General features: G+C 38.6%; 1 protein-coding gene across 2 annotated transcripts; it reads left to right on the top strand.

The window, feature by feature from the left end:
- The first annotated feature begins 325 nt into the window (after window positions 1-325).
- LOC114700702 (zinc finger protein 844-like) lies at window positions 326-24,857 on the top strand. Of its 2 annotated transcripts, XR_005090053.1 has the most exons (5): window positions 504-522; window positions 22,253-22,379; window positions 22,577-22,637; window positions 23,501-23,651; window positions 23,765-23,925. XR_005090053.1 is itself a non-coding variant. In XM_037199435.1 (3 exons), exons 1-3 carry the CDS (start codon window positions 508-510, stop codon window positions 24,703-24,705), a joined length of 831 nt encoding a protein of 276 aa, XP_037055330.1. In that variant the 5' UTR covers window positions 326-507; the 3' UTR covers window positions 24,706-24,857. The 2 variants fall into 2 exon arrangements, 1 of the variants encoding a protein (XP_037055330.1); XM_037199435.1 differs by lacking the exons at window positions 22,577-22,637; window positions 23,501-23,651; window positions 23,765-23,925 and adding an exon at window positions 24,017-24,857 and having other exon boundaries at window positions 326-522.
- Window positions 24,858-26,962: the final 2,105 nt, after the last annotated feature.

Below are 26,962 nucleotides of genomic sequence, written 5' to 3'. Positions count from 1 at the left end.
GCATGACAGAGAATCACTCCACCCCACATAGTATAGTGGGCTGTACAAGCTAGCTTGTACACATTGTGTCCAGGAGGATGAAGGGGAAGTGCCAATGGAGGGCAGGAAGAGGGCAGGGTCTGCTATTTGAGCCAGGGGTAGGTGCTATTGAAATGCAAATGTCTGATAGCTCAGAACATGTCTTGGTCTAGGGTGGAAGACAGGGTCAGCAATCATTGTGCTGTGTCTTTAAGCACACTGTAGCCCTATGGGAGGTGCTCTTGTCACTCAGGCCTCACTAGCCAATCAGGCGCTCCAGGTGACCTGCCAGTCAGAAGTGGTTCAGGTTCCTTCCGGTCATCAGCTTCAGGCTTGGCTTTGAAGAGGAGCTGGTGCTAGTGGTTTTGTTTGCTGTGCTGTGAGAGCTGCTGCAGGAAACTGAGCAGAGAGTGTGAACAAGCTGGAAAACCACAACATGGTGAGCGAGGGACTGCTGTCCCCAGACTGGGAGGAGTGGTCATTTTGGTCATGAGAGCCAGTCTGGTGAGTCCTTCCCTAGCTGGGTGGGGAGCCAGTGGCTGAATGTGGACTTCCGCATGTTCTTGCCTGGTCCTGCATGATCCAGCGTGGTTCTGCTTGTCCTGCATAGTCCGGTGTGTTTCTGTGTGGGTCTCTGTAGTGTTTGCAATTCCTGGGCTGGCTGGCAGCCTCTGTGTCACTTCACTCCACTGGCTGTGGGTCTGTGCTTTGAAATAACCTTGTTGTAGACATCGCTGTGAAATGCCGGCCCCCTTAGTGTTTATGTTGTCACTGTGGAACCCAGGTTTGCCATATTCAGAGAATCACGGTCTGGTATCTTCCAGAAGTACTGCACTTTGAACCTTTTACATTTAGTTTTAGGATTCATCTGGAGTTAATTCTGTGGAGCTCATAAACAGTATCTCCTGTGTAAAGTAGCAGTCCACTGCTAAACTATGATGTAGAAAAGTAGAATTGATAGAAAAGGGCCTTACCAGTTCTTAGAAGACATTAATTCACAAAGTAAAATTTAGGTAAGGGAGGGGTGCATAAAAAGTACCCCCAAAATAAGTAGTATGCTAACCATGCCTGTTAGAGATTAGTATGATAAGATGTAAATATGTTTCCCCCAGGATTAACCAGCTACATTCCCATAAAAAAGGAAACAACCCTGATTTATAACCAGCAGAAAGGCCCATCCCTCCATTAAAAAAACTGGCTTATAAATGCTGCTCAAATGACCATTACAAGGTTACAGCAAACATTAAGCCCTGGTGTGCCACAGAGGTATATTAGTTTTAGAACAAGGGTGTCTCTAGTCTTTTTGAAAAGCAGTTTGGAGTCAAGGTCTCCTACATTGGTTGAGGTGGACTTGAACCCTCTCTGTAGCCTGACAGAACATTGCCATTGTGATCCTCCTGAATAAACACCTTAAATTCTTGGATTACATGTCTGCAGCACCACAGAGTTCTAAAATGACCCATTTGAGTCACATAGTGCAATATCCATTGCAGAACATGGAAAATATTTGCATGTGGACCACAGCTTTTCCCTTCAGACCAGAAGAGGAGGAACAGTATACTGTGTACACTACAGGAGGAAACAGACTAGATAATAGCTAGATCACAAACTGGAGTTAAGGGCAGTGTGCTTCAGGGTTCTCCATTACATAGAAGGACTGATGTGGCAGGGAGAGTGACTTTCTCTGTAATTTTTCTGCATTATTAATTCCTTTCATGTGAATAGAAACAGATAGAATTGGTGGGTGTACAGTTTAGGGAGAATAGCTTAAACTATAAAGTATTCAGTTTCCAGTTAGTGAACTCTCCTGTGCAGATATGTGTAATCCTAGTTGACACAGTTAAGTCAGCTCAGAAGTTTGAGACATAAGCCAATGGCTGTAATTCTATGTGTTACCTTATAACAATCAGAGGCTAATACTTTACATGGCACAGTCTTGTATTAATGGTATTTACTTTATCATGGAGGTGCCTACTCCATTTCAAAGTCAGTATAGCTAAGTTTTCTTCCAAATATTTTTATCATTTAAAAACACCAATTATTGATATCATTTTAAAAAATTCATTTTTCTTAAAAGCATTGCTGCTTTTTTCCTGTTTTTCAATGTTTCTCCATTTAAGAATTTCATTCCATTTTTTTCTTAAATTCTGTTTATTTATTTATGTATTCATATCAATTGAGAGCAGTGATTCTCAACCTTGGTCATGGCTCCATTTGGGGAATCAAATGATCGTATCACAGGACTGGCCTGAGATGATTGGGAAACACAGTTATTTATATAATTCATAACAGTGGTAAAATAGTTATAGTTTATAGTTATAAAGTGGCAGTGAAAATAATTTTATAGTTAGGGGAATAACTGCATCATTAGGAACTGTATTAAAGAGTCACAGCATTTGGAAAGTTGAGAACCACTGGTTTAGATCACTGATTCCTGTAGCTCAGTATTGTCTCACACCATAAAATTAAAAATGGCTTTGAACACTAAATCCTGCCTCTGGGGCCCAGTGCTGGGAAGACAGTCCTAAAACTCCTTGGCTGGGGCTTGACTGGACTGTGGGAAGGAAAAATAGATCAGTGAATGATTATCCTCCAACTTCTCTGGATTTTATTGTGAATGCATGAATTAACTGGGTCCTGTGTAAAAATTGAGTTCACTTGCTAACTTTAAAGCAGGTGTAGTCACAGCACAGGAAAGGAAGAACAAGAAAGAGGGTGAAAGCTTTCCTGATGTGACAGCAGTTGCTATGAAATATGGGTACTAAGGTAATCAATTTTAGACTATAAATAAATATTCTGCTGGCCATTTCTTGGGTCCACAGACAAGGCAATCAAGAATCTGGACAATGAACTGAATTTTTATTAAACCAAATTTCTGTAGCTACACCAGTACAAAGTTAATAGATGAAATGGAATAAAATAGTGTAACCTTGTCTAATATGACTGTGTTTTTCAGGTTTAAGATGTATACCCCAAGAGAAATGATGTGAATAGAACTTGGTGTGCTCTAATACAAATCACTAGTCTCTGAAGCAAATGGCCATACCCTGTTTCAACTTTTTAACAGGATGTTTTGGCATTATAATTACATTATTTCCATACTCTCTCCTACCTTTAAGCCTCTCATGGACCCTTCTGTGTATTCTAATCCATGGCCTCTTTTTGTTTTTACAACAGTTACCATTTGAATGTGACTTGACTTTGGTTGTCACAGGCTTGGCTTTGAAGAGGAGCTGGTGCTAGTGGTTTTCCCAGCTGTGAAGTAAAGTGTTGGCTGTACTGGATACTGTATATGTTATTTTCAAAATGTGTGAAATTTAATTTAGGTGTATGACTTTTGCCTATGTGTATACCAAGTGAATGGCAGGTACCAGTGGGTGTCAAAAGGGAGTGTCTGATCCCCAGTACCTGTAGTTACAGAGAGTTGTGAGTTGTCTTTTAGGTGCTGAGAAACAAAGTCAGGCCCTGTGGATGACAGCAAGTGCTGTCATGTTGAACATTCTATTCAGCCCCATGAACATGTCATTATAGCAATAAGGTATGAATGGATGGTCCTGATTTCATCTTTACCTCAGCCCTGATCACCCAAAAGAAATACAAGTTTGACAACATCCAAACCTAATATAGACATGGTTTTTAAAGAAGTTCCCAAGCCCAAATCTCCAGAAAATGAGGGAAGAGAACAAAAAATGATCATGAGAGAAACTGACAAGCCTTTAAAGTGTCTCATGACTTGATCAAAGCCAGAAGATTAAATTTATCTTCAATGCCAAAAAATGAGCAGCAATGTGAGTCCACAAGAACAATTGTCAGGTGAATGAATGCTAGAGTTTTTACTTCCTGCAAAGAGAGAAGAGGAATTTGAAGGCATGAGACTGACTTGTCTGAATGGGATGGTATTCTGCTTTCTTGATGCTTATAAAACTTTCAGTTAGGAGCCCTGAATGGTGGTGAGTCCACATGACATTGTCAGGAGATCCTGAGACTCAAACAGAAGTGATTTTATGTCTGGCGAAATCAGGCATTTACAAAGAGGTACAGAGTATGAAAAAATCATTAGGGAAGGAGTTTTGGGTGTGAAAGCTCAGGATTAAATGACCAGAGAAAAATGCTTTGGGTGTACCTAAGGTACCTGAGAATAAGCTGGCTTCTATTGTGCTCTCTGTATCCTCTCAGCTGTGGTAGATCACTACCCTCCAAGTCTTCCACTCTTTCCTGTTTTAGACAAGTACATGTAGCTGTCAGTGACAAGTTCCTGCAGGTTCCAACTGTGGGGTCCACACTTTTGCCTTAAAACCCATCCATCCCCACCCTGTCAGTCCCTGTAACCTGCATTCCTTGTAGAAATAAGGATATTTTAAAGAGACATTTATATCTCTCCCTTTGGCTAACAACTAGTGAAACAGTGGACCACATGAAATTCTAATTTCACTGGGAATCTCATTGTGAAAAAGGCCTTGAATCCTCCATATGAGGATGTGCGAGGCATTTAAAGATGGAAAAAATTAATTACATGGCTTCATTAAATGACTTAGTTTTGCATATCTTTTGCCTTCTATCTAAACTGCTTAGGACCCCAAGGATGTATTAATTATCTTATATTTTCTTTATTGTTCCAACTTAGTCAATTTGATTAAATATCATGTTTTAAATTTACATTAAAGTTTGTTTTATTCCCTTTTCTCTTTTTTATTATTTGTAAAGAATAGTATTACTATGATTCCCTGGCTGGCCTGGAACTTGCACTATAGATTATGCTGTCCTAGGACATCAGAGAGATTTGTCCACCTTGCCTCCAGAGTTCCTGCATTATAGGTGGGCATGTCACTCACTGGATAACTTGGTTCATTTTATTGGCTTACTGAGGATGAATGGCTGAGCTTGCCTAGTTAGAGTAGTCAGGGGAGAGGTTCTGGTCCTATCTCCAGTAACCAAAAAAGGTTCCCATCAGATGTAGCCTTCCTGTCTTATTGTCCACTGTCTTCCAACTATGACAAATTTTGTTTTTCTTTATTATTGAGTCTGTTATAACTCATCAATGACCTAGGAAGAGTTCTTTCCTTATTTTGCAGATGGTAAAACTCAGACTCACAGAGATAAGTAGTTTTTAATATAGTTAAGTATAACTGCTCTTGTTATTAATACGTTATTGTAATTCCTCACTAAATGCAGTTGAAGCCATCTAACCCAGGCATGGTGGCACAGGCCTGTAATCATGGTACTTAGAATTTGGAGGTAGGAATTACTGGATTTCAAAGTCATGCAAATAAGAATGCTTTTTGGTGTATTATGTGAGGACCATAGAACCAAGGGAGACTGTGATTGGCTGAGGACAATGTTCATAGTTTTCCCTGCAGTTCCAGAAATTCAGGGCCTTCTTGATAATATTGTCTATTCTTGATAATGTTTCCTGGCCAAGGCACATAAATCACTTGGGGTAAAGACTCTTGTTGCTCATTAAATAGTGGAATTCTTCTGCAGGTGGGAGAATTAGCCTCAGACTGGGATGAGCTCCCTAATTGCATATTCAATGCGATGTGTTCATCCTTGAATCCCTATAAACATAACCCAAAAAAATGGACTCAGCAGGTTTTATTCATGTTATTTGTGCAAACATATTCTCACATGCCTAACAAGTAAGAAATTGGAAGGGAAGAATTAGGGAAGTGATGGAGAAAAGACAAGTGGGGGGAATTGATTAATACATATTAATTAAAATGTATGAAAACAAATTTTATTTTTTATTTATTTATTTTTTGGTTTTTCGAGACAGGATTTCTCTGTGTAGCTTTGTGCCTTTCCTGGAACTCACTTGGTAGCCCAGGCTGGCCTTGAACTCACAGAGATCTGCCTGGCTATGCCTCCTGAGTGCTGGGATTAAAGGCGTGTGCCACCACCGCCCGGCCAACAAATTTTAAATAACATGTGGCCTAGGGAGATAGCTTAAAAATTAAAAGTAGCACCAGGTGTTGTTACATAGGACACAAGTTCCATTATACCTGACCATCTCCTATAATTCTCTTCTGGCCTATGCAAGTACTCTGCACAAATGCCTATAGGCAAACACCCTTATACATAAAATAAAATAATTAAAAATAAAATTATCTGCCATGATGTCATAGCCCTGAAACAGACAGCAGGCAGTGCTAGTTAAAATTATCTCCTTCATATCCTGCATGCTTGTAGCGAATTCATTCTATCAAATAAATTTTCTGCATACATGAAGAGATTCATTCTATCAGTCCTAATCCTGTGCAGAAGCTTGAATAAGACAGTTGAATTTTGTTCTTTTTTCACCTGCCTATGGAGGAAGATGTATTGGCTAGCAATGGTGCTCATAAATATATTCTTCCTAGCTCCATTATTCTCTAAGTATTCATCTTTTCATGTAGACTACTCTTTATTATTTAATTTGCCCACAGTGTGTTCTGAATTTCAGGGGTAAAATTCCTAAAGCAATGGAGGCATCATCCAGCTTTCTGATGGGAGAAAGGCGTATTATCTTGTTTGTGATCTAGTTCCTGCTTTTCTTTGCTGGTTGTCTGAAGTCCCTGTGGCAACTAGGTTAAAAATACCTTCAGTTCACCTGATGTCAGTGTTAAGTCACACAACAAATACTATCCTTGTGTGTGTTTAAATCTTTCTTTAGTTGTTAATATTCCAGGCACCCTTCTACCTTTGTGGCAGAGAATCACTCCAGCCCACATAGTATAGTGGTCTGTATAAGCTAGCTAGTCACATTCTGTCCAGGAGGAAGAAGGAGAAGTACCTATGGAGAGCAGGTAGAGATCAGGGTCTGCTTTTGCAGCCAGGAGCAAGTACTATTGATATGCATATTTCTGCTGATCTAGAAAAAGTCTTTGTCAGAGGTGGAAGGGAGGAACAGGAAACATTGTGCTGTGTTTTTATGCACTTTGTAACCCTATGGGAGTTGCTCTTGTTACTCGGGTCTCACTAGCCAATCAGGTCTAGAGGTGACCTGCCAGTCAAAAGTGTTACAGGGTCTTTCCTGATGCCACAGGCTTCAGACTTGGCTTTCAACAGGATCTGGTGCTATTGGTTTTGTGTGCTGTGCTGTGAATGTTGCTACAGGGAACTGAGAAGAGAACATGGCTGACCAGAGAAAGCATGACATGGTGAGTGAGGGGCTACTGTTTCCAGATGAGGTAGAGCAGATGGTGAGGTGTAGGATCCAGTGTGTTGGGTTCTCCCTGGATCTGGGTTGGAACCTGCCTGCATGTCCTATGAGGTTCCATGTGATACTTGAAACTCCCTGGACCCAGGGGCAAGACTCTGAATAACTTTGTTTTGTGGGCTGAATCTGCTCACAGAATTGAAAGTAGGGAGCTGTGCTTAAAAACATCTTTGAAGCTGGGCAGTGGTGGTGCATGAGCTGGGCAATGGTAGTGCACACCTTTAATCCTAGCACTCAGGAGGCAGAGCCATGTGGATCTCTATGAGTTCAAGGCCAGCCTGATCTACAGAGTAAGATCCAGGACAGGCACCAAAACTGAACAGAGAAAACCTGTCTCAAAAAAGCCTAACCCACTCCCCTCAAAAATCTTTCAACTTCAACATACTTTTGGTGCACCCATGGAAAGCAGGTTGCCAAACTTGGAGAGTACCTTCTAGTACCATATAAAGGTTCAGTATTTTGCATTTAATTTTTACATGCAAGGTCCATTCATAGTTAAATTTGTGAGGGGTTGTAAAATGCATCTCATGCATTGGGAAGCACTCCACTACTAATGTGTGATGTAGATGAATAGAATTAGTGATTTAAAAGATTTATTAATCTTAGGAGATAGAAAGTCTCACAAAATAGAACTTAGCAGAGGGAGGACTTCCTCTAAAATACTCCAGAAATAAATATATTCTAGCCAGGCATGTTAGAGATTAGGACAGAAGGATATACATTTGTTCATCAGGATTGTCCAGACATTTGGCTCCAAAACACCACAAAGAAGCCACTGCTTATGTATAACCAGACACTAGGCCCAAACCTTTACCAAAGCATGAGATTCTAACAAGCTGCTTATTGAGGCATTACAGGGTCACAAACCACCAAAAGGCCTGCTGTGGCATAAAGTTCCAGTTTTCTTTGAAAAACACTGTGTGTTAAGGACTGGCCTGATCAAGCAAGGCTTTCATTTAGGCCTTCAGTCAAGGAGGAGAAACATTCTTGGGAGAGCTAGTAATAGCTTAGGGCCTAAGCCTTGGGAGCTTTCCCTAAGTACCTGATTTATTGACAATAATACAGAGCTCCTTCCCTAAAATCAGGAATATGTTTGAGTGAATTTTTAATGGTCTGGAACCAGGGCTTATATGGTGGGGTTGCTTCACATCCCACATATATCTATGGTTATCAGTCCCAAGAATACAGGTGGGCTTGCTCAATAATAATCTTGAAATGTCCTGTGTTCCCTTTTATGGCATGCAATATTCAGAACTTCGAGAAACCAGACATACAGTTTTCCAGTCTGTCTTCTCCCTCATAAATGTATTTATGAGCACCATTGTTAGCCAGTACACTTCTGTCTTCAGAAGCTTACATGACATACAACATAGCTTAGGCAAGACCTCCCTAGTCTGGCTGTTATCTTTACTATTTCCACTTTTCCCATCATTCTCAACCCCTGTTAGCTTCACCCCAGCACAATGTCACTAAAGAATGATCTGCTCTTTCAGATCATTGGTATAGTTAAGAAACAATCCTGGGAATATTTTTGATGTCTAACTCACCCATCTGCCCATATGATTAGACCTACACATTGCCTGTCTTTATTTAAATTGTTCAAAGTACAACTTGGATCATGAAGCTAAAAGACACAATGATGACAGCATACACATATGCTGAATGCAAAATGTGTCTGGGCTGTCTCCTTTCTGAGCATTTGCCAGAGATGGATGCGTACTATTATTAAAGGTATTTTTCTTTATTAATACCCTAAGTGTGATTTGTGCCTGGGAAATCATATTAATTCTAGAACAACTGCATTTCCATCCTGTCAATAAAATGCTTCTGAGACAAGCTCTCTTATGCTGACTCCAGTGGCCTTGCTTCTATTCTCTTGCTTTCCAGGCCAATAATCTCACTGTCCTCTATACTACACCTTCAAATTCTTAAATTAATTGACTGTACCACCTCAGAGTTTTAAAATTATCCATTTGAGTCATGGAGTCAACTCTTCAATGCAGTGACAGGAAAAGGTTTCACATATGCAGCATTGCTTTTGACTTCAGACCAAATAGAAAGAATTGTGTACACTGCAGGGGAAAGCAGGGTATGCATTCAGCTACTGGGGTCACTATTATGAAAAAGTATGTGACTGTGGTAGCAGCAGTTATTTTGTAACTTCTAAGCATGTTTTAATTCATGTCAGGTGAATGATCACAGACCAAATTGTAAGAGTGGGAAGTTTGGGAAGGTTATCTTGAGCCAATGAATATTGAATTTGTAATTAGGCAACTCTTCTATTCAGATGTGTTCAATCCTGCTTGACACAGTTATGTCAGCTCCGAGGTTTGAGAAACAGGCCATTGACTGTGACCGTATGTGTTAAGTTATAGATCTCAGCAGTCAACATATTCATATGGGCAACATCAATCTACCTCATATTAATGGTATTCCCTCTATTAGGGAAGGACCTATTCTTTTTCAAAATCAATATAGCTGAACTTTTTTATCTTAAAAATACATGATTTTTATCATTTTAAATATCACTTATTAGTATAATTTTTAATACCCGTTTTAGTGCATTACTGCTCGTATCTCTATTTGTTTCTGTTCTCCAATGTCTCTAGGTAATCAATAGTTTTAATCCTTTTCTCTCAAGTGATGTTGATTATTGATTTCTGTGTAGAGTAATGTTTCCTTTAGTTTAGGTTTGCCTCATTGTACGTAAGTGAGAATTGGTTTGAATACCTATACCTGCCTCTGCTGTGAAAAAAGCCTGTGCTTGTGAAAAAAGTCCTGCAACTCCTTCCATTCTGCACCTTGACTGGTCAGTGAGAAGGAAAAATAAGTCATTTAACGAGTGACCTCCATCTCTCTGGCTTTTAGTGGAAAGTTATAAATGAAGAGTGACATGTGCAAGAATGGAGTTCATTGACCAACTTTGAAGCTGGTGGAGTCATAATTCCTAAAGGGAGAGGCAGGATGGGGGTTTACAGATTTCCTACTTCAACAGTACTTAAGAATAGCAATGTGGAATTAGGTAATCAATTTTAGGTATTTTATAAATATCCTGATTGGCCATTTCTTAGGTTCCACAGACAAGGGTAATCAAGAATCTGGATAAAGGACTGATCTTGTCTTGAAAAAAAATTGCTATAGTTATAGTAGTTCAATCAGAATAGATATGGATAAAATGTTGTGGCCATGCCTAACAGGGCTGTTATTTTTCAGGATTTAGATGTACAGCCAGAGATAAAATGTTTGAGAAGTCTTTCATGTGCTCTAATGCAAATGTTTATACTGTGGAGCACATGGCCATAAAGTCTGTTTCAACTTTTCAAATTAATGTTTTGAGATCATTACTGCTTCATATCCACATTCTCTTACCTGCCTTTTAGCCATACCATGACCACTCATTGTTTTCTAATCATGGCCTGTTTGTTTTTGTTGTTTTGTTGTTGTTTTGCCTGCTTTTCTTTAACAACACTTATTCAGTAACAACAGTTACTGGGTGAATGTAACCTTTGTTTGGCTACACAATTTCCCAGCTATGAGTTGATGGGCTGGCTGCATTGCACATTGAGTGTATAATGGATTGTGCACACAAAGAAACCTGTGCTTTGGATGAGAAATAGGATATGCTCTAAGAGAGTAAAAGAATGTCTACAAAAAATAGATACTCTCTAGACTAGGTCCCTGTCTGCTGGGCTGGAAGGGCAAAGCTGGAAAGACTCTGCTTTCTGATTCATTTGATCTCTGATCACACAGTAGGTGAGCTGTTAATATTCTGAGGCCTAGCTGAGTGGTCCTGGCCAATGAGGAACTCTAAGAGTGCTTTGCAATCAGTATTAAGAGTGGCGGGTAATTTGCAGATTCTTTCCTAGATTACCCTCTGCTTCTCTCATAATGAGTTGTAAGGAAGTCCACAGCTATGCCATGGTGAGTATAGGGTATTCAGAGAAGGTGTGTTGAGCTGTTATTTCTGTTGGGATTTGGATGGACCATGAGCCAGACTGTGGTTCTGTTGGTCAATGTGATGAACTGGGTGGTCCTCGTACTTTGAGCCTGAATGTCAGTGAATTTCATGGGTAGGGAGAGACTGCAGTTCTGGCATGGGAGAATATGATGCTTGTAATATCACTGTCCAGTGTGCACACATGGGCACTGTTTATGGTGCGCAATTGGAAGACAGATTGGAAAACTGCATGTCTGGTTTCTCAAAGTTCTGAATATTGCATTCCACTTTCAAGTTTGACTTTATAAATATTTCCAGTAGTTTGATGTGGATTGTCTTTCAGCAATTAGTGATTAGAATGCTTCTAGTTTTTTGCTACCACCTGCTGCAATGGTTTGATTTAGTCAAGTTTAGTTCCAAGGATAACAGGTGTTTCTGAGCTGCAGAGGTTTCTCTGGTGTACATGGTGTTGGTCAAGTAGATAGGGTAGAATCCATATCTTGTATCATAATTCATGTGACAGAAAGCAGATTTGAAATTATTCTTCTATGTTGTTTTGGAATTGAGCATCAGTGGGGCTGGGTTTACCTGAAACCACAAGGAGGCAGCAAGAGATCACCTCCTTTTGCAGCTAGAGCTCTAGAGCATGGGCTTCTGTAGCTTGAGGGTCAGAAACAATTGTTCAAGAGTCACTTTGAGTTAATTTTGTGCTAGTTGTAAAGTCTGTGCTTATTTAATATCTATACACACAGAATCATAGGTAGCTGGGTAACATTGGCTAAGATCACATTTTTCTTGGATAAGTTTCCTTTGGTCTTTTGATTAATAGTTGACTATATTTTCCTTCCTTTCTTCTTGACTTTTTCTCTCTATCCTCTTCATTATTTTACAAATACAGTAACACATTATTGATTGTTGTAGCTTTGTGGTAAGGATAGAAGTCATATTATATCAATATGTGTACTATTTTTTCATAACTCCATTGATTGTTCTGAGTGTTTCCATTGTCAATATAGCTTTGTAATCAGCTTTCCTGCAATAAATTGTTGGGTATTGTTATTGGATTGTGGTCATTTTATGCTAGAGTTTTACCATAAGCAACATCTTAATTTTGATGCATCATGTTCCCAAGGATCATTTAGTTGCTTCTTTATTTATTTAGGGTTTGTTGTTCTCATTGTTGTTAATCTGTGAAAGACTTGGTTTATTGGATAAAAAGTCCTATGTGTCTTGGCAGGCAGCTCAGCACATCTTCTTCTTGGGGATGACTGGGTTCAGATATCCACACTCAAGTTGGGAGGCTCATAACTTTACGATTCCAGATCTATGGGATCTGATACCCTCTTATTTTGTATGTCACCTGTATACCTATGGAAGACATTCTCTCTCATGCACAAACATAAACAAAAATAGTGACAAACAATGTGCTTTCAGAAGTGCTTATGACTTATAAAGCAAGTAAGGTAAACCAAGTTGCTATAGGTATACACTGAATCTTAAAAATCTTTTATCTTGTATTTGGTTTGGAAAAGACTTTATTTCCTCACTCTGATGCAGGCTTACCACCAGTCATTAGTCATAGGAAACACAATGTTGTCCAAATGATCCTAACAAAGTATCTTTTTCTTTATTATAAGAGAATGAGATTCTTTTAATAATCAGAATTATTTTTTACAAAGTTAAAACATCAGAAATCTTTAAGCAAATCTCTCCAACTTTGGTGGAACAGCTCTTATAGCCCTATCCATTTTCTATTATTGACAAAGGACAAAAAAGAAATGCAGAGGGTGAGTGCTGGCCAGTAACTTCTTATGGTTTAATTTACATTAGAATCTTGCTGTTCTTGTTTAAGAGACCATAATATATATTTCTAGGTCTGTCTTTGTATCTTATATGGTCAGTGGTGCCATCTATGTTGTTGATTTTAGTAATTATAATTAAATTATATTGTTCATTTTTTTGAAAATGGTGGAGTTTCACCAATTTTATATTCAGAAAATGTCTTATGTTTTGAGTTCCTTGAGTTTTGTTGGTTTGGAAAGTTTCTGTGGAGAGACAGTTTTAATTTTCTCTTTTTGATCTTAGATGCTTGCCTCTTCCCCTTTCCTGGCATATCTGTGTTTTGCAGTTGTTGCTATTTTCCTGTTTGTTTTTGCTGCTTAGTGATTGATATGATTAGTACATTGGCTTTGCATCTTGAAAACATTCTTGTATATTTTTGTCTCTTTTTCCTAATTAGCCTCAGCTGTCAGCATGACATAGCATAGAGTCATCTGAGGTTACATCAATTGAGGGTGTGCCTAGATCAGATTATCTGATTTCTGAGATAAATTGAGGTGGTTATGATTGAAGTCTCTTCCACTGAGTTGTCAACATCTATAAGCATGTTGGCTTGGGCTGTATAAGAGAGTGAGCTGAGCAGGAGACAGTAACAAAGTAAGAGAGAAAGCAGGAAACAATGTTTCTCTGTGTTTTGCCTTTAGGTATTAGCTTGAGTTTCTATCCTAAGCTCCCACAAGGAGTGACTGTGACCTATGTATATTAACCAGATACTCCTGTTCATTACCTGAGTTGTGTTTGGTTAGAGAATTTAATCACACAAACAGAGAAGAAAGTTGGAGCAATAATATTACCTCAAATGTGATTTTCTTACTGCAAAGGACTTGAAATTTTTTTGCCTACCCTCAGTATCCTGAATGGAATTGTTTTGTCTTTTTTTTTTAAATCTAGCCCAGGGTGGCCACTGATTCATGGCATCTTTCCTCCCAGCTTCTGAATGATGTGGTTATATGCCATGTACTCCTACAAATCATAAGAAGTTAGTATTAGATCAGAAGAACTAGGTTTACTGCATTTTGTAGAGTTAGAAATGAAAGTGGTTCAGCCAATGCAAGCTATATAACAGAATCAGCAGAGACTGAGGGCATTTGTTCACATCCATTCACAGTATTGTGGGTGGATAAAATATGGGATTTCAATACTCAATAAGTGTGGGGTAATGGTAATCAAGTTTGGCTGCTTGTCAGGATTGCAAGAGGAGCTTACTCCAGCTTACTCAACCCCATCTGAGTTACTCCAAATCACAGCAGTTAGGAGATGAATCCTAGAAAATGGAATTTTAAATAAAAATGATGTAATGTAGATATTTGTAATTTGCAGTTCTAGAGAGTTTCACAAAAGGAGGAACTCTCAACATGGCACCATGTGAAATCTCCACACTAGAGTGATCATTTGCTAGTACATGTAATCTGTGTATTTTAAAGTATAAGGACTTCCCTGTCACCCGCCTATACTAATGGATGGTGTATTTGTATGCATCTTCAGTTGCCAACTTTGTCCTGCAGCAAAGGCATCTATCTAATGTTTAGTACTAAATAAGTTTCAAACTGGTGTTAGCAACTACATAGACCAGTAGATATAGTGAATTTGGGTAATCATAGCCACCTTTGCTTTAGACAAAATTATTTTAAGCAATAAAAATCTCCCTACTCATGAAGTTGACCTAAGATGGTTCAGTAGTAAACCTGAGTTGGTTCTTGTATGTTTGAAAAGTAATTTGCACTGACTTTAGGTGCCAGCAATTATTTTATTTAATTTTATTACTTTTTTGCTTTTTTTTTCTTTATTTAGTATTTTTTTATAAATTTTACATACCAAGCTCAGATGCCCCTCTCCTCCTTCCTCCCACTATCCCCGGCCTTTCCCCACAACTGAGCCTTCATTCCCTTCTCCAAAAAGTAAGGCTTATCATGAGGAGTCACTAAAGCTTGGTACATTCAGTTGAGGCAGTTCCAAGCCCCTCCCCCATTAATCAAGACTGTGCAAGGTGTGCTGCCATAGATAATAAGCTCCAAAACCCCAGCTCATGCACCAGGGATAGATCCTGATCTGATCGCCTGCAACCCCTTAAACAGATCAAGCTTCACAACTGTCTCACTTATGCAGAGGTCCTCCAGTGCCATGTAGGCTACACAGCTATTGGTGTAAAGTTCATGAGTTTCCACTAGTTTGGTTTGGTTGTCTCTGTAGATTTTCCCATCATGATCTTGATGCCCATAGATCATAGAATCCCTCTTCTCTCTCTTCAACTGGACTCCTGGGGTTTGGCCTGGTGCTTGGTTATAGATCTCTGCATCTGCTTCCATCAGATATGGATGAAGGTTCTATGATAACAGTTAGGGTATTCATCAATATGCTTAGCAGGGTGGGCCAGTTCAGGCACCTTCTCCATTATTGACAGTAGTCTAATCTGGTGTCATCTTTGTGGGTTCCTGGGAATTTTCCTAGCAAGAGGTTTCTCTCTTATCCCATAATGTCTCCTTCTATTAAGATATCTCTTTCATTGCTTTCCCTCTTCACCCTTTCCTAGCTTGACCATCCCATTCTCTCATGTTGTCATCCCCCATCCCCTCCCCTCTATTTCCACCCCATTCTCAGTTTATTCATGGAGATCTCTGTTTTCCCTTCTCAAGGTGATCTGTATCCCTCTTAGTAATATAGCATTATTAAAGAGAAGGTTCTCAGCATTTGACATCTAGAAAGGTACTACAAGGGTAAGACTCCATCCATCTAAGCTCTCTATTTATGGAAAGAATAGGCAACATGATTTCTAACCTGAAAAAAGAACTTCATACAGAACATGTTGTGACTCAGTCCAAGCATGGTAGAATTCCATCACAACTTAGAAACTAAATTTGAGGAGTTAACCCATGTTGTACTGGTCCTGGAAACCAGAAATATACAAAATTTATAGGTCATAGATTCTTTCTCTGTGGTTTCAGTTAAGCACTGTTGTATCCATCTATGTTTGACAGAGTCAGAAACCCGGTGAAAAGACTTCATTGCATGAAGCTGTGAAGATGAAACAAGTGTTGTTTTTTGAGATGATAGGATGTTGTAATACCCACGCTATGAGACATCTGACAAGGAGAGCTGCATCCAGGGAGTGGAAGTAGCAAAGAAGAGACATGTATTGAAAATTTCAGGGATAGAGTTATCTAAACCTTTTGAGAATGAAGCCACACTTGTATGAGACAGAGCTACATACAGGATTTGTTTGCCCTGATGAGTTTTAGTCTTGCCTTCATTCAATCCTCTCTCACTGTGCCCACATCTATTTCTTTATTTGAAAATTTTTTCTTCTTTCATACAATACATTCCAAGTGTATTTTCCTGGAACTGCCCCAAAGGTCCCACCTTTAGAACAGCACTAAGGACTAAAAGGGAAATCCACAGAAAGGTGAAACTATGACTTTTCTATCTGAGGGTTATTAGGGAAAGTAAGAACACTCATGTACTATCCTGATGGTTTCTTTTTTGTTCTGATCATGCTGATCTCTATCATGTTGTTCTCTTTCATTATTCTGTCTTATCATGTCTTTTACACTTTTTATATTCAACAAACTTAGGAAATAACAGTCATAAAAAGTTGTATTCATAGATTAAGGCATAAGTGAAAACAGAGACATCCTGACAACTCTCAGGCAATATATCTAAGTAACCTCCCATGAGCAAGCAAGGGGCTGTGTGTAAGCTTCTGATTATCCAAGAAAACCTGGAGCCTCTCACAGCTTAGGCTTGAAGTTAGACCAGTCATTGATTGGGCACTACAGAATTTCTGAGCCACCATTGCCCCAGCATATCTTATAGGGAAGACAAGTGTCAGCTGAATGTTTTGTGTCTGCCTTGGGGTGCCAGCCCCACAACTGGGAACCTTATGTGGTTTTAGAAAACTGCTGGTTCAGTCTCTGTTTTTCTTTCTTTTTTTTTCTTTTTTTCTTTTTCTTTTTTTCTTCTTTTTTTAGTTTTCTGAGACAGGGTTTCTCTGTGTAGCTTTGAGCCTTTCCTGGAACTTACTTTGTAGACCAGGCTGGCCTTGAACTCACAGAGATCCACCTGACTCTACCTCCTGAGTTCTGGGATTAAAGGCGTGCTCTACCACCACCCAGCTCAGTCTCTGTTTTCAGTCTCTGTTTTCTAAATTACTACTAGTCCTCACTGGGGTCACCCTGATAGTTTTCAGGAACTTTGCCCTGTACTGATTCCATGTCCCCTGCTAAAATATAGCCTTTTCCAGTCATTTTTCCATGTCTTTTTTCCCCTTTGCCCCTTCCTTACTCACCTGACCCTATGTGTTCCCATTCCCTTCTGTCTCAAGTGAATCCAGAAAATGTATTCTATTTCCTCTTCTCAGGGAGATCCATGCATCCCTCTTAGAGCCATTCTCATGATTTAGCCTCTCTGCAAATCTACAGATTGTACTGTGATTAACTGTGTTTACTGTGATTGGACTTTACTTAACTGCCAATGTCCACATATAAATGAGTATACCATGTACTTTTTGGTTGCCTCACTCAGGATAATGAAGAAGTCAAGAAACTAGATAGCAGCAAACCAAATAATCCAATTATAGTGGGGTACACCTCTAAACAGAATTCTCAGTAGAGGAGTATAAAGAAGCTGAGAAACACTTGAAGATCTGTTCAGCATTCTTAGCCATCATGAAATATATATCAAGAGTACTTTGAACTTTTGTCTTACACCTGTCAGAATGGTTAAGATCAACAATACAACTGACAGCTAATGCTGGCAAGGGGATTTATTGCTGTCGCAAGTGAAAACTTTTACAGCCACTGTGAAAATCAATATGCAATCCTCAGAAAATTTGGAGTCAATCTATACCAAGACCCAGCTATGCCAGGCAGTGGTGGTGTACACTTTTAATCCCAGCACTCAGGAGGCAGAGCCAAGTAGATCTCTGTGAGTTCAAGGCCAGCCTAGTCTAAAGAGCAAGAGCCAGGCCAGGCAGCAAAACTACACAGAGAAACCCTGTCTTGAAAAACAAAAAAGACCCAGCTATACCACTCTTGAGCATATACCCATATGATGGTCCTACATCTTACCACAAGGAACACTGCTTAACTAGATTCATAGTGGTTTTATTCATAATAGCCAAAAACTCTTTTGTCTGAGAGATTTTGATGATTGATGATTGAAATAAGAAGGCTCCTCTACCTAGGGTAGCAGGGATGGCTACTTCACCTGGGGTAGCAATATTCTTAAGAAAGTGGACCTGGACCCAGGTGGTGGTGGTGCATACCTTTAATCCCAGCACTCAGGGGCCAGAAGCAGGTGAAGCTCTGTGAGTTTGAAGCCAGCCTGGTCTACAGATCCAGGACAGGCACCAATATACACAAAGAAACCCTTTCTGGAAAAATCCAAAAAAAAAAAAAAAAAAGAAAGAAAAAAGAAAAAAGAAAGACCTGGGCTAGACAGTGACTAGGCAAGAGAGAACACCAGGAAGCAAGCTTTACCCATGGGTTTTGCCTTCATTGTTAGCTTGAGTTTCTATCCTAAGCTCCCAGAATGATGGAGTGTGATCTGACACAGTCAGCCAAACAAATACATTCATTGCCTGAGATGTTTTTGGTTAGAAGATCTAATCACAGCAGCATAAAAAGTAAGTTAGAACAAAACATGGAACACCAAAGGTAATTTTGTTCCTAGGTAGGACCTGGGAATGTTTTCTTTTGGAAGAATGTGAAAGATATCAGGACTTAAGGTGGCAAAAAAATCATAGAAAGTTGCAAAAAGAACTTTATCAGCCTGTCTTGTATGACCAAGAAGATGAGAATGTTAAGAATAATGGCAGAAAGTGGAGATTGAGATTATAGAATTTCAGTTTAAAATAGAATCAATAAAAATTAAACTAGAGGTCATTTGTGTGATATTTTTGGCTCATAAATCTTATTTGGCCCATACCCTGAAAATTTAGTAATGCATGATTAAAAATTAATGGACTAGTTTCTTAAATAGAATCTGCTAGATGGTTATTGCTGATGAGACATTCAGGTCTACAGTGGTTAAAAAAAAAAACAAGTGTGGTAGAAATAAACAAAAATGAAAAGGTAGTTTCAGATAGCATTCCAGTGCTGAAATAGGTGGCAATTTTCTAGGAATTTATGGCTATTACAGAGAAGGCCCTTGTTATGGAATGGAAGCCTGGCAGGGTGCTCTAAGGGTAAGACTGCATCCAGCTAAACCTTCAATTCATGGAAGGAGTAAGCAAAGTAATTCTTAATCCTAGAGAGCAACTTCATACAAAACCTGTTGCACCTGTGGTCCAAGCATGATAGATTCCATCCCAATTAAGTCAAATTTTGGAGGATCACCCATCATCTACTGGTCCTGGAAACAAGAAGAAATCAAAATTTAAGCTATGGATTCTTAGTCTGGGGGTTTGGTTCAGCATTGTTGCAGGCATCTATGTTTGGCAGAGTCAGAAACCCAGTGAGGAGATTCTGAGAGTCCATTGCATGAAGCTATGAGGATGTGGCCTGGTGTTGTTGCTTTTAGTTTTTTAACTCTTTATTCTTTTGGGGGCCTGCTGCTCAGCTCTCAAATAAATCACACATAGGGAGGCTTATTCCTTCTTATAAGTGCCTGACCTTAGTTTGGGTTGTTTCTAGCCAGCTTTTCTAAACTTAAATTATCTCATCTACTTTATGTCTCTGGGCTTTTATCTTTTTCTATTGTGTATATCTTTCTTCTTACTCCATGGTTTGCTGTGTAGCAGTGTGGCTGGCCCCTGGTGTCCTCTCCTTTCCTTGCTCCTTCTTCCTTTTTTCTTTTCACTTTTCTCATCCCATTTATTCCCTCTGTCTGCCAGCCCGGCCTATCCTTTCCTGCCATGCTATTGGCTAGTCAACTCTTTATTAGACCAATCAAGTATTTTAGACAGGCAAAGTATCATAGCATTAAAGAGTTAAAAAATGTGACATAAAAGAATGCAACACACCTTTGCATAATTAAAAACAATTGTTCCACAGCATAGACGAATGTAACACATCTTAAAATAATATTCCATAACAGCCTGGATTGCATTTTATGACCAGATGATGTTGGGATACCTAAGGTATGAGACATCTCCCATGGAGACCTAGCTGCATATAGAAAGTAGAAGTAACCAAACAGAGAGATGTATAAGAAGTTGAATGTTGGCCGGGCGTTGGTGGCGCACGCCTTTAATTCCATCACTCGGGAGGCAGAGCCAGGCGGATCTCTGTGAGTTCAAGGCCAGCCTGGGCTACCAAGTGAGTTCCAGGAAAGGCACAAAGCTATACAGAGAAACCCTGTCTCGAAAAACCAAAAAAAAAAGAAGTTGAATGTATAGGACCATCTGAGCCATTTGAAACTGAATTCCCATGCATATGAGACAGAGACAGAGTTATTTAATGTTTGTCCTGCTGTGCTTCTGGCCTGCCCTGGTCCAATCTTCCCTTGCTATGTATCCACTTCTCTGTTTTGGAATGTGAATGGTATTCTGTGCCATTGTATGTTGGAAAGATATAACTCAGTTTCTGATTTTACAAGATGTCACTGTAAAGAGTTTGTCTTGACTTTCAGAAGAGACTTTGGACATTTGAAACAGTGTAGGGGCTATTGCAGACTATGAGGATCATTGAAGTGACTAAATACATTTTTTTCATAGACGACCATGAGCCTATAGTCAGAATGTAGTTGACTGAATGAAAAACCTCCCAGATACAATGATGTATATGAACATGTGTCTCTCCTTGGTGACTTTCTTTTGATTGCAGCTTTAGTAGGAGGAACCTTTTGGGATAATATTCTTCACCAGGTGTGTGATATGCATGTCTATAGCCTCAACCAATTTCCTGTTCATTGTGTTTACTGTGTTGTGGTTGAAACTAATCAGATAGCTTCCTTGTATTGTCATGCCTTCACCACCATTATAGACTCTATTTCTAAATCGCATAAGATGCAGTAGAAACAAATGCTATTCAGTGCTAAGGCAGTTTGTTAACCTGCTCTTTTATTTAATTTTTTTGGTTGTTTTTGAATACAAGGTTTGTCTGTGTAGCCCTAGGTGTCCTGAAAGGAGATCTGTATACTAGGCTGGCCTGGAATTCAGAGTTCCTCCTGACCCTGGCTCCCAAGTCCAGGAATTAAAGTGGGCCAACATTCCTGACTGTTTTATTTTTATATTATTGGGTGATGGGCCTGGGATGTAGGTTTTTGTGCAAGTCAAGCTTATGCTGTTGTACTGAGCTTCACACATATCTTGAATTTTAAAATTTGGCAGAGAGAATCATTCTGTTTCCCAGAATGACATGTATTCATAATATTAATAGTGCCTGAGCCTTCTGAGTCATTGGTTTGCAGGTGCATGAACTTCTTCCTGCCCATTGCATTTGTTTAGAATTTTTAAATAAATGAGTATTTTACCTGAATGCATGGATATGCGCTATGTTGGTTCCAAGTCCTCAGAGTGATCAAAAGATGGTCTCAATAACCCTGAACTTGTAGTAATGGATAGTTGTTATCTCCCATATAAGTACTGGTAATTGAGCCTACCTCTATGCAAGACCAGGAAGAGCTCTTTACTGCTTAGCCACTTCTCTTGCTCTGTGTTGATTATTTATGATCAGCATTTATATGGCTAATATTTTCACTTGTTCATTTATAACTGTTTAAAAATGCAGTGCCTTTTAGTAAAATCTTATTGATGTTTTTCAGTTTGAATTTCATCACTTCAGTTTTCTTGAAGATGAATACAGAACTGGAGTGAATGCATAACTCTTTGTAGGAACTTCAGTAAAAAACCTGAGTTCTTTCTATCTTTTTTGTTCTACTGACATTGCCTGGGAGCAAGGGTCTTAATATGTCTTTCTAGGCTTTCCTAGACCTGATTGCATAGAATAACCTGGCATTCAACTCAGAGTCAGATATACCTGCCTCTGCCTTTTGAGGGCTGGGTTAAAAGCATGAGCCAATACTCGCAGTTGTCCATCTTATTTTTCTTTTCTATAGTTAGTAATTATTCATATAATTTCTCTGTACTGTTGATCTGTTTACTTCTCTGTGTGTTTGTTGTTCTATTCAAAGGGTACAGAAATGACATCGATGAATGTCCCATTCAGTTTCCTTCTAAAGTGAATTGTTGATTTCATTATCATGTCTGTGTCATGAAACAAGTATAGGGACTACCAGTATTATATGACTATACTGTCAAAGAAGTACACATTTACACTGTTGTCAATTTCATGCTTTCTGTTGTATACATGTATGGAATATTTTAGAATGCAGTGACCTATGATGATTTGCATGTTGACTTTACTTGGGAAGAGTGGACTTTGCTGGATAATTCCCAGAAGAATCTCTACAAAGATGTGATGCTGGAGACCTATAGGAATCTCACGATTATAGGTAATACTGAATTTTCCTTCTTGTTTTAGTAAAAGGGGATAACAACTCCATGATTATTGATGCTCATCTGTAATTTGATTGAGAAAAAAGGATGGGGTGAAGAAATCAGTCATGGTTCTTAGATTCACTGAAAATAATGACTTAAATTTTGCACAGTTTTCAATATTATAACATAATTTTTTGGTACTATATTTTAGGATACAGTTGGAAAGACCATAATATTGAAGAACATTGTCAAAGTTCTAAAAGACATGAAAGGTAATTATCTTGTGCAAGCTGATAAAAATGTACCTGTGAAGAAATTGTAATGTGTCCTGGAATTTTAAACAGAAGCAACAGTGTAAATGAGCACAGCTTAAACTTCATTGATAATTATTAAATTCTCACAGACCATGTATTTCAATTTCAGGTAGGTGACTAGCATTTCCAAGGCATTCTTTTAAGAAAGAAGACAAGGAAACAGTGCCTTAACATTTATCACATTTTGAATTGTAGCAACATTAGAACTATGCTGTAGAACTGTCAGTCCATTTATTTCACACTACTCACATTACAAAAGGTATTCACATTGAAGAGGTGATAAGTATATCTCCAAAACCTTCTAATATGCAAATAGTCCATAGTAATGCTAGTGTAACTCATAAACTTGTTGTGACTTGCTTTTAGTGAGAGGGGAAGTTAGAGTCAGAGTCAAGGGGCATTGTTGGGGAGAAACCTTAATCCCTATACCACAAGTCTATGAGGACATAAAGTCAACTGAATTCAGTGTGGAAACCTTTTCTCTTGTCATTCTTCCTTTACTAGGTATATCATATGTCACTCTGGATACAAGCCATATCAGCATAGGCATATTAAAGATATAACATCTCCATGTCTCAGAACAATTAGAAGATACATAGCAGTCCCCATGTTGAGTATTCTTGTTGAATTTGATTCAAGTATACAAGTTATTGGTTTAATCATTAAAACATCAATAAACCCACACGGCAGACAAGCCTTATGAGTATGAGGACTGTATAACTACCTTTGTTTGTACTAGTTAACTTAGCAAATGCAGTATAACTCACAGGACACGAAAATGTATGAATGTAATAGCATGGTAAAGCTCTATGTTTTTCCAGTTCTCTTCAAATATGTAGAAATTCTCATATAGAAATAAAGATTCTGTAAATGTGGATGATGTAATAAAGGATATTACCACCAAAGGCATCGTAAAAGGTGCAGAGCAACTCTTCATGAAGGGGAAGATGATTGAAAACACAGCAATAAAAGGTTAAGATCTAATTCCTCTTTATAATTAAATGTAAAATTACTTCATGCAGATATAAAGATCAAACAGTATATTGAATATGATAAAGCATTTACATGTTCCATTATTTTTTCAGGCATGAAAGAAGTCAAACTGGAGAGAAAACTTCTACACATACTCAATGTGTTAAAGACTTTGGCCATCATAGTACACTTCAAATCCATAAAAGAAAACATACTGGAGAGAAACCCTATGACTGTAATCAGTCTGGTAAAGCCTTTGCACAACACATTCATCTTCAAATACACAAAAGAACACATACTGGAGAGAAATACTATAAATGTAACCAGTGTGGGAAAGCCTTTGGATATAATAGTCATCTTCAAATGCATAAAAGAACTCATACTGGAGAGAAACCCTATGAATGTAATCAGTGTGGTAAAGCCTTTGCACAACACAGTAATCTCCAAATGCATAAAAGAACACATACTGGAGAGAAACCCTATGAATGTAATCATTGTGGTAAAGCCTTTGCATGTCACAGTAAACTTCAAAAGCATAAAAGAACACATACTGGAGAGAAACCATATGAATGTAATCAATGTGGTAAAGCCTTTGTGTGTCTTGATACTCTTCAAAGGCATAAAAGAATACATACTGGAGAGAAATTCTATGAATGTAATCATTGTGGTAAAGCCTTTGCATATCATAGTCATCTTCAACTGCATAAAAGAACACATACTGGAGAGAAACCCTGTGAATGTAGTCAGTGTGGTAAAGTCTTTCCATATCTTAGTCATCTACAAAGGCATGAAAAAACACATACTGGAGAGAAACCCTATGCATGTAATCAATGTTGTAAAGGCTTTGCACAACACAGTCATCTTCAAAGACATACAAGAACACATACTGGAGAGAAACCCTATAATTGTAATCAGTGTGGTAAAGCCTTTGCACGTCACAGTATTCTTCAAAAGCATAAAAGAACACATACTGGAGAGAGACCCTATGAATGTAGTACCCTTTGGGTGTCACAGTCATCTTCAAATGCATAAAAGAACACATACTGGGGAGTAACCTTATGAATGTAATCAGTTTGCTAAAGCATTTGTATGTATCAGTAATCTTCAAAATCATGAGAAAAAAACATACTGTAGAGAAAATCTGTAAATATTGTCAGTGTGATAAAGTTTTGAAATTTATTTGGGAATAAAACTTTTTGTGTGCAATCAATGTGTTCAAGCCTTTTCATACTACAATAATCTTTGTCTATCTGAAAAAGGGGGCATCTTATTAAGCATTTGGTAAGATCTTTAATCAAACACTTATCGTCAATTACACAAGAGTATATATTCTGTAGAAAAATATTTGACATTGTCTACAAACTGTTCAAGCATTATAATGTCCATTTTCATGTTTTTTTGCACCAACAAACTCATTGAAAAAATAAATTTATGATGAAAGCTTATGTATAGGGTAAAAGTGCCAGCTACAAAAACCCACTCTGACCCAGAAAATAGAGCCAGTGAAAGATGACCATGAAATCAGAGAGAAAAACACACCCTGACTTGGAAACCAGAGTTTAAAAAAATTCACTGTCTCTGAATTCGGAACCAGTAGGGAAACACACTCACTCTCAAACAAGGCCCAAAATGTTAAAAGGGACCAGTGAAAGAAACACACTTTTTTTTTGTAGAAGTAATCGTCTTATTAAATAAGAAACAGAGCCAATGCAAAGATGAAAGCCCAAGAGGTCAGAGCTAAGAGCCTTACCCTTCACTGCTGCAGCTATCCTCTTCAGCCAAGAGACCTACTTCCTGTGTGTTTGTCTTTAAATAAACTTTCTGTTCTGCCTTCTCATTGGTTGTAAACCCAACCACATGACCACCTCGTCACTGCCTGTCTGTACAGACCTCCAGGTCTTCTATGGTTGGTATTGAGATTAAAGGTGTGTGTCTCCATGCTGACTGTATCCTTGAACACACAGAGATCTGCCTACCTCTGCCTCCCAAAATCTGGGATTAAAGGCATGCACCACCACTGCCTAGCTTCTGCGATGGCTTGCTATTAGCTCTGACCCCCAGGCAACTTTATTTATTAACATACAAATAAAATCACATTTCAGTACAAATAAAATATCACTATACTTTTTCCCTGAATCTAAAACCAAAGAAACACTTGACTAAGCCCAAATCCAACTAATCCCTGAGCATGAAGTCAAGCTAATATCTGAGCTTCTTCAAATTCCAGGATTGAAATCTGACCATTGCTCACCCTGGAACTCTTCTCCCTGGAATAACTTTACCTCTTAAGTGCTGGATATAAGCCCTATGCATGTTAAGTTTGCAGCTGCCCTTTTCCATCTTTGCAGAGACAGTTTCTCTCCTGGATTCCTCCCTCCCAAATAAATGTCTTGAATGAGTTTTAGTGAAGACCTTCTTTTGCTGGAACAGATCAGAAACTCCCTAGCGGATTGCAACAAAGAAGCAATTGACAACTCTCCTGGGAAAGTTCATTAGGACAGTGGAGAATCCAACTGTAAGTGCTCTCTCTCTCAGAAAGAAGTATTGCTACATCCTGTGGAGAGGTAATCCCTCACAGGAACACAGCTTCAAGTATAATTTCACTTACTGATTGTCAAAAATTCCTTTCTCCTCACAGATATAGGTATCCAGGATACCTTCCCTTCATAGCTGTAGCTATATCCTGACTTCTAAGTCAATGTACATTTATCTCCAGAGCTGTAACACTTGCACTGTGAAGTTAAACAATAATGCAACCCTTTTAGATTTTATACTACTATTCAATTGCATGAAATAGCTAATTCAGGTGTAAAACTTTATGGATTTGCATTAGTTCCTTTTCTTTTGTGATATATTGTCTGGGTCAATTTATAAAAGAGTTTAATTTGGCCCTTGGTTCCATAGTGATACAGCACCAACATGAAAGTGACATGGCCACAAGTGTCAGACAGAGCAGCTAAAGCAGGAAGTTAAGAACTTACATACTTAAACTGCAGCATGAAGCAGACAGTGGGAACTAGAAGTAGTGTGTGGATATAATTTCTGAAAGCCTACCCCCAGTGACATATTTCATCAGCAGGACAGCATTTCCTACATCCTGACAAATGATACCACAAACTTAGAAGGATTGATTTCTCTGGCTTTAATCCCACATGTTAGCTTTCTGTTACATGGTCCAATTCATGATGAAGAAAAACTCTGCAAGCCTTTAGATGCCTCAACACCTGTTACAAGAATTAATGCTTACAAGAGAAAAACTTTCATGTACAGTTATTTGTACATTATGTGTACATTATGTGTACAATTGTAAT

The sequence above is a fragment of the Peromyscus leucopus genome, chromosome X (genome assembly GCF_004664715.2).
Source record: "Peromyscus leucopus breed LL Stock chromosome X, UCI_PerLeu_2.1, whole genome shotgun sequence".
Lineage (NCBI taxonomy): Eukaryota > Metazoa > Chordata > Mammalia > Rodentia > Cricetidae > Peromyscus > Peromyscus leucopus.
This window is presented reverse-complemented; position numbering and strand designations above follow the sequence as displayed.

What these genes read in the sequence shown, in the direction of transcription:
- LOC114700702 (XM_037199435.1), top strand. An exon ending in TAGGAATCTCACGATTATAG is followed by an intron (nt 22,380 to 24,016) that starts GTAATACTGAAT and finishes TCATCTTCAAAT; the next exon opens with GCATAAAAGAACTCATACTG.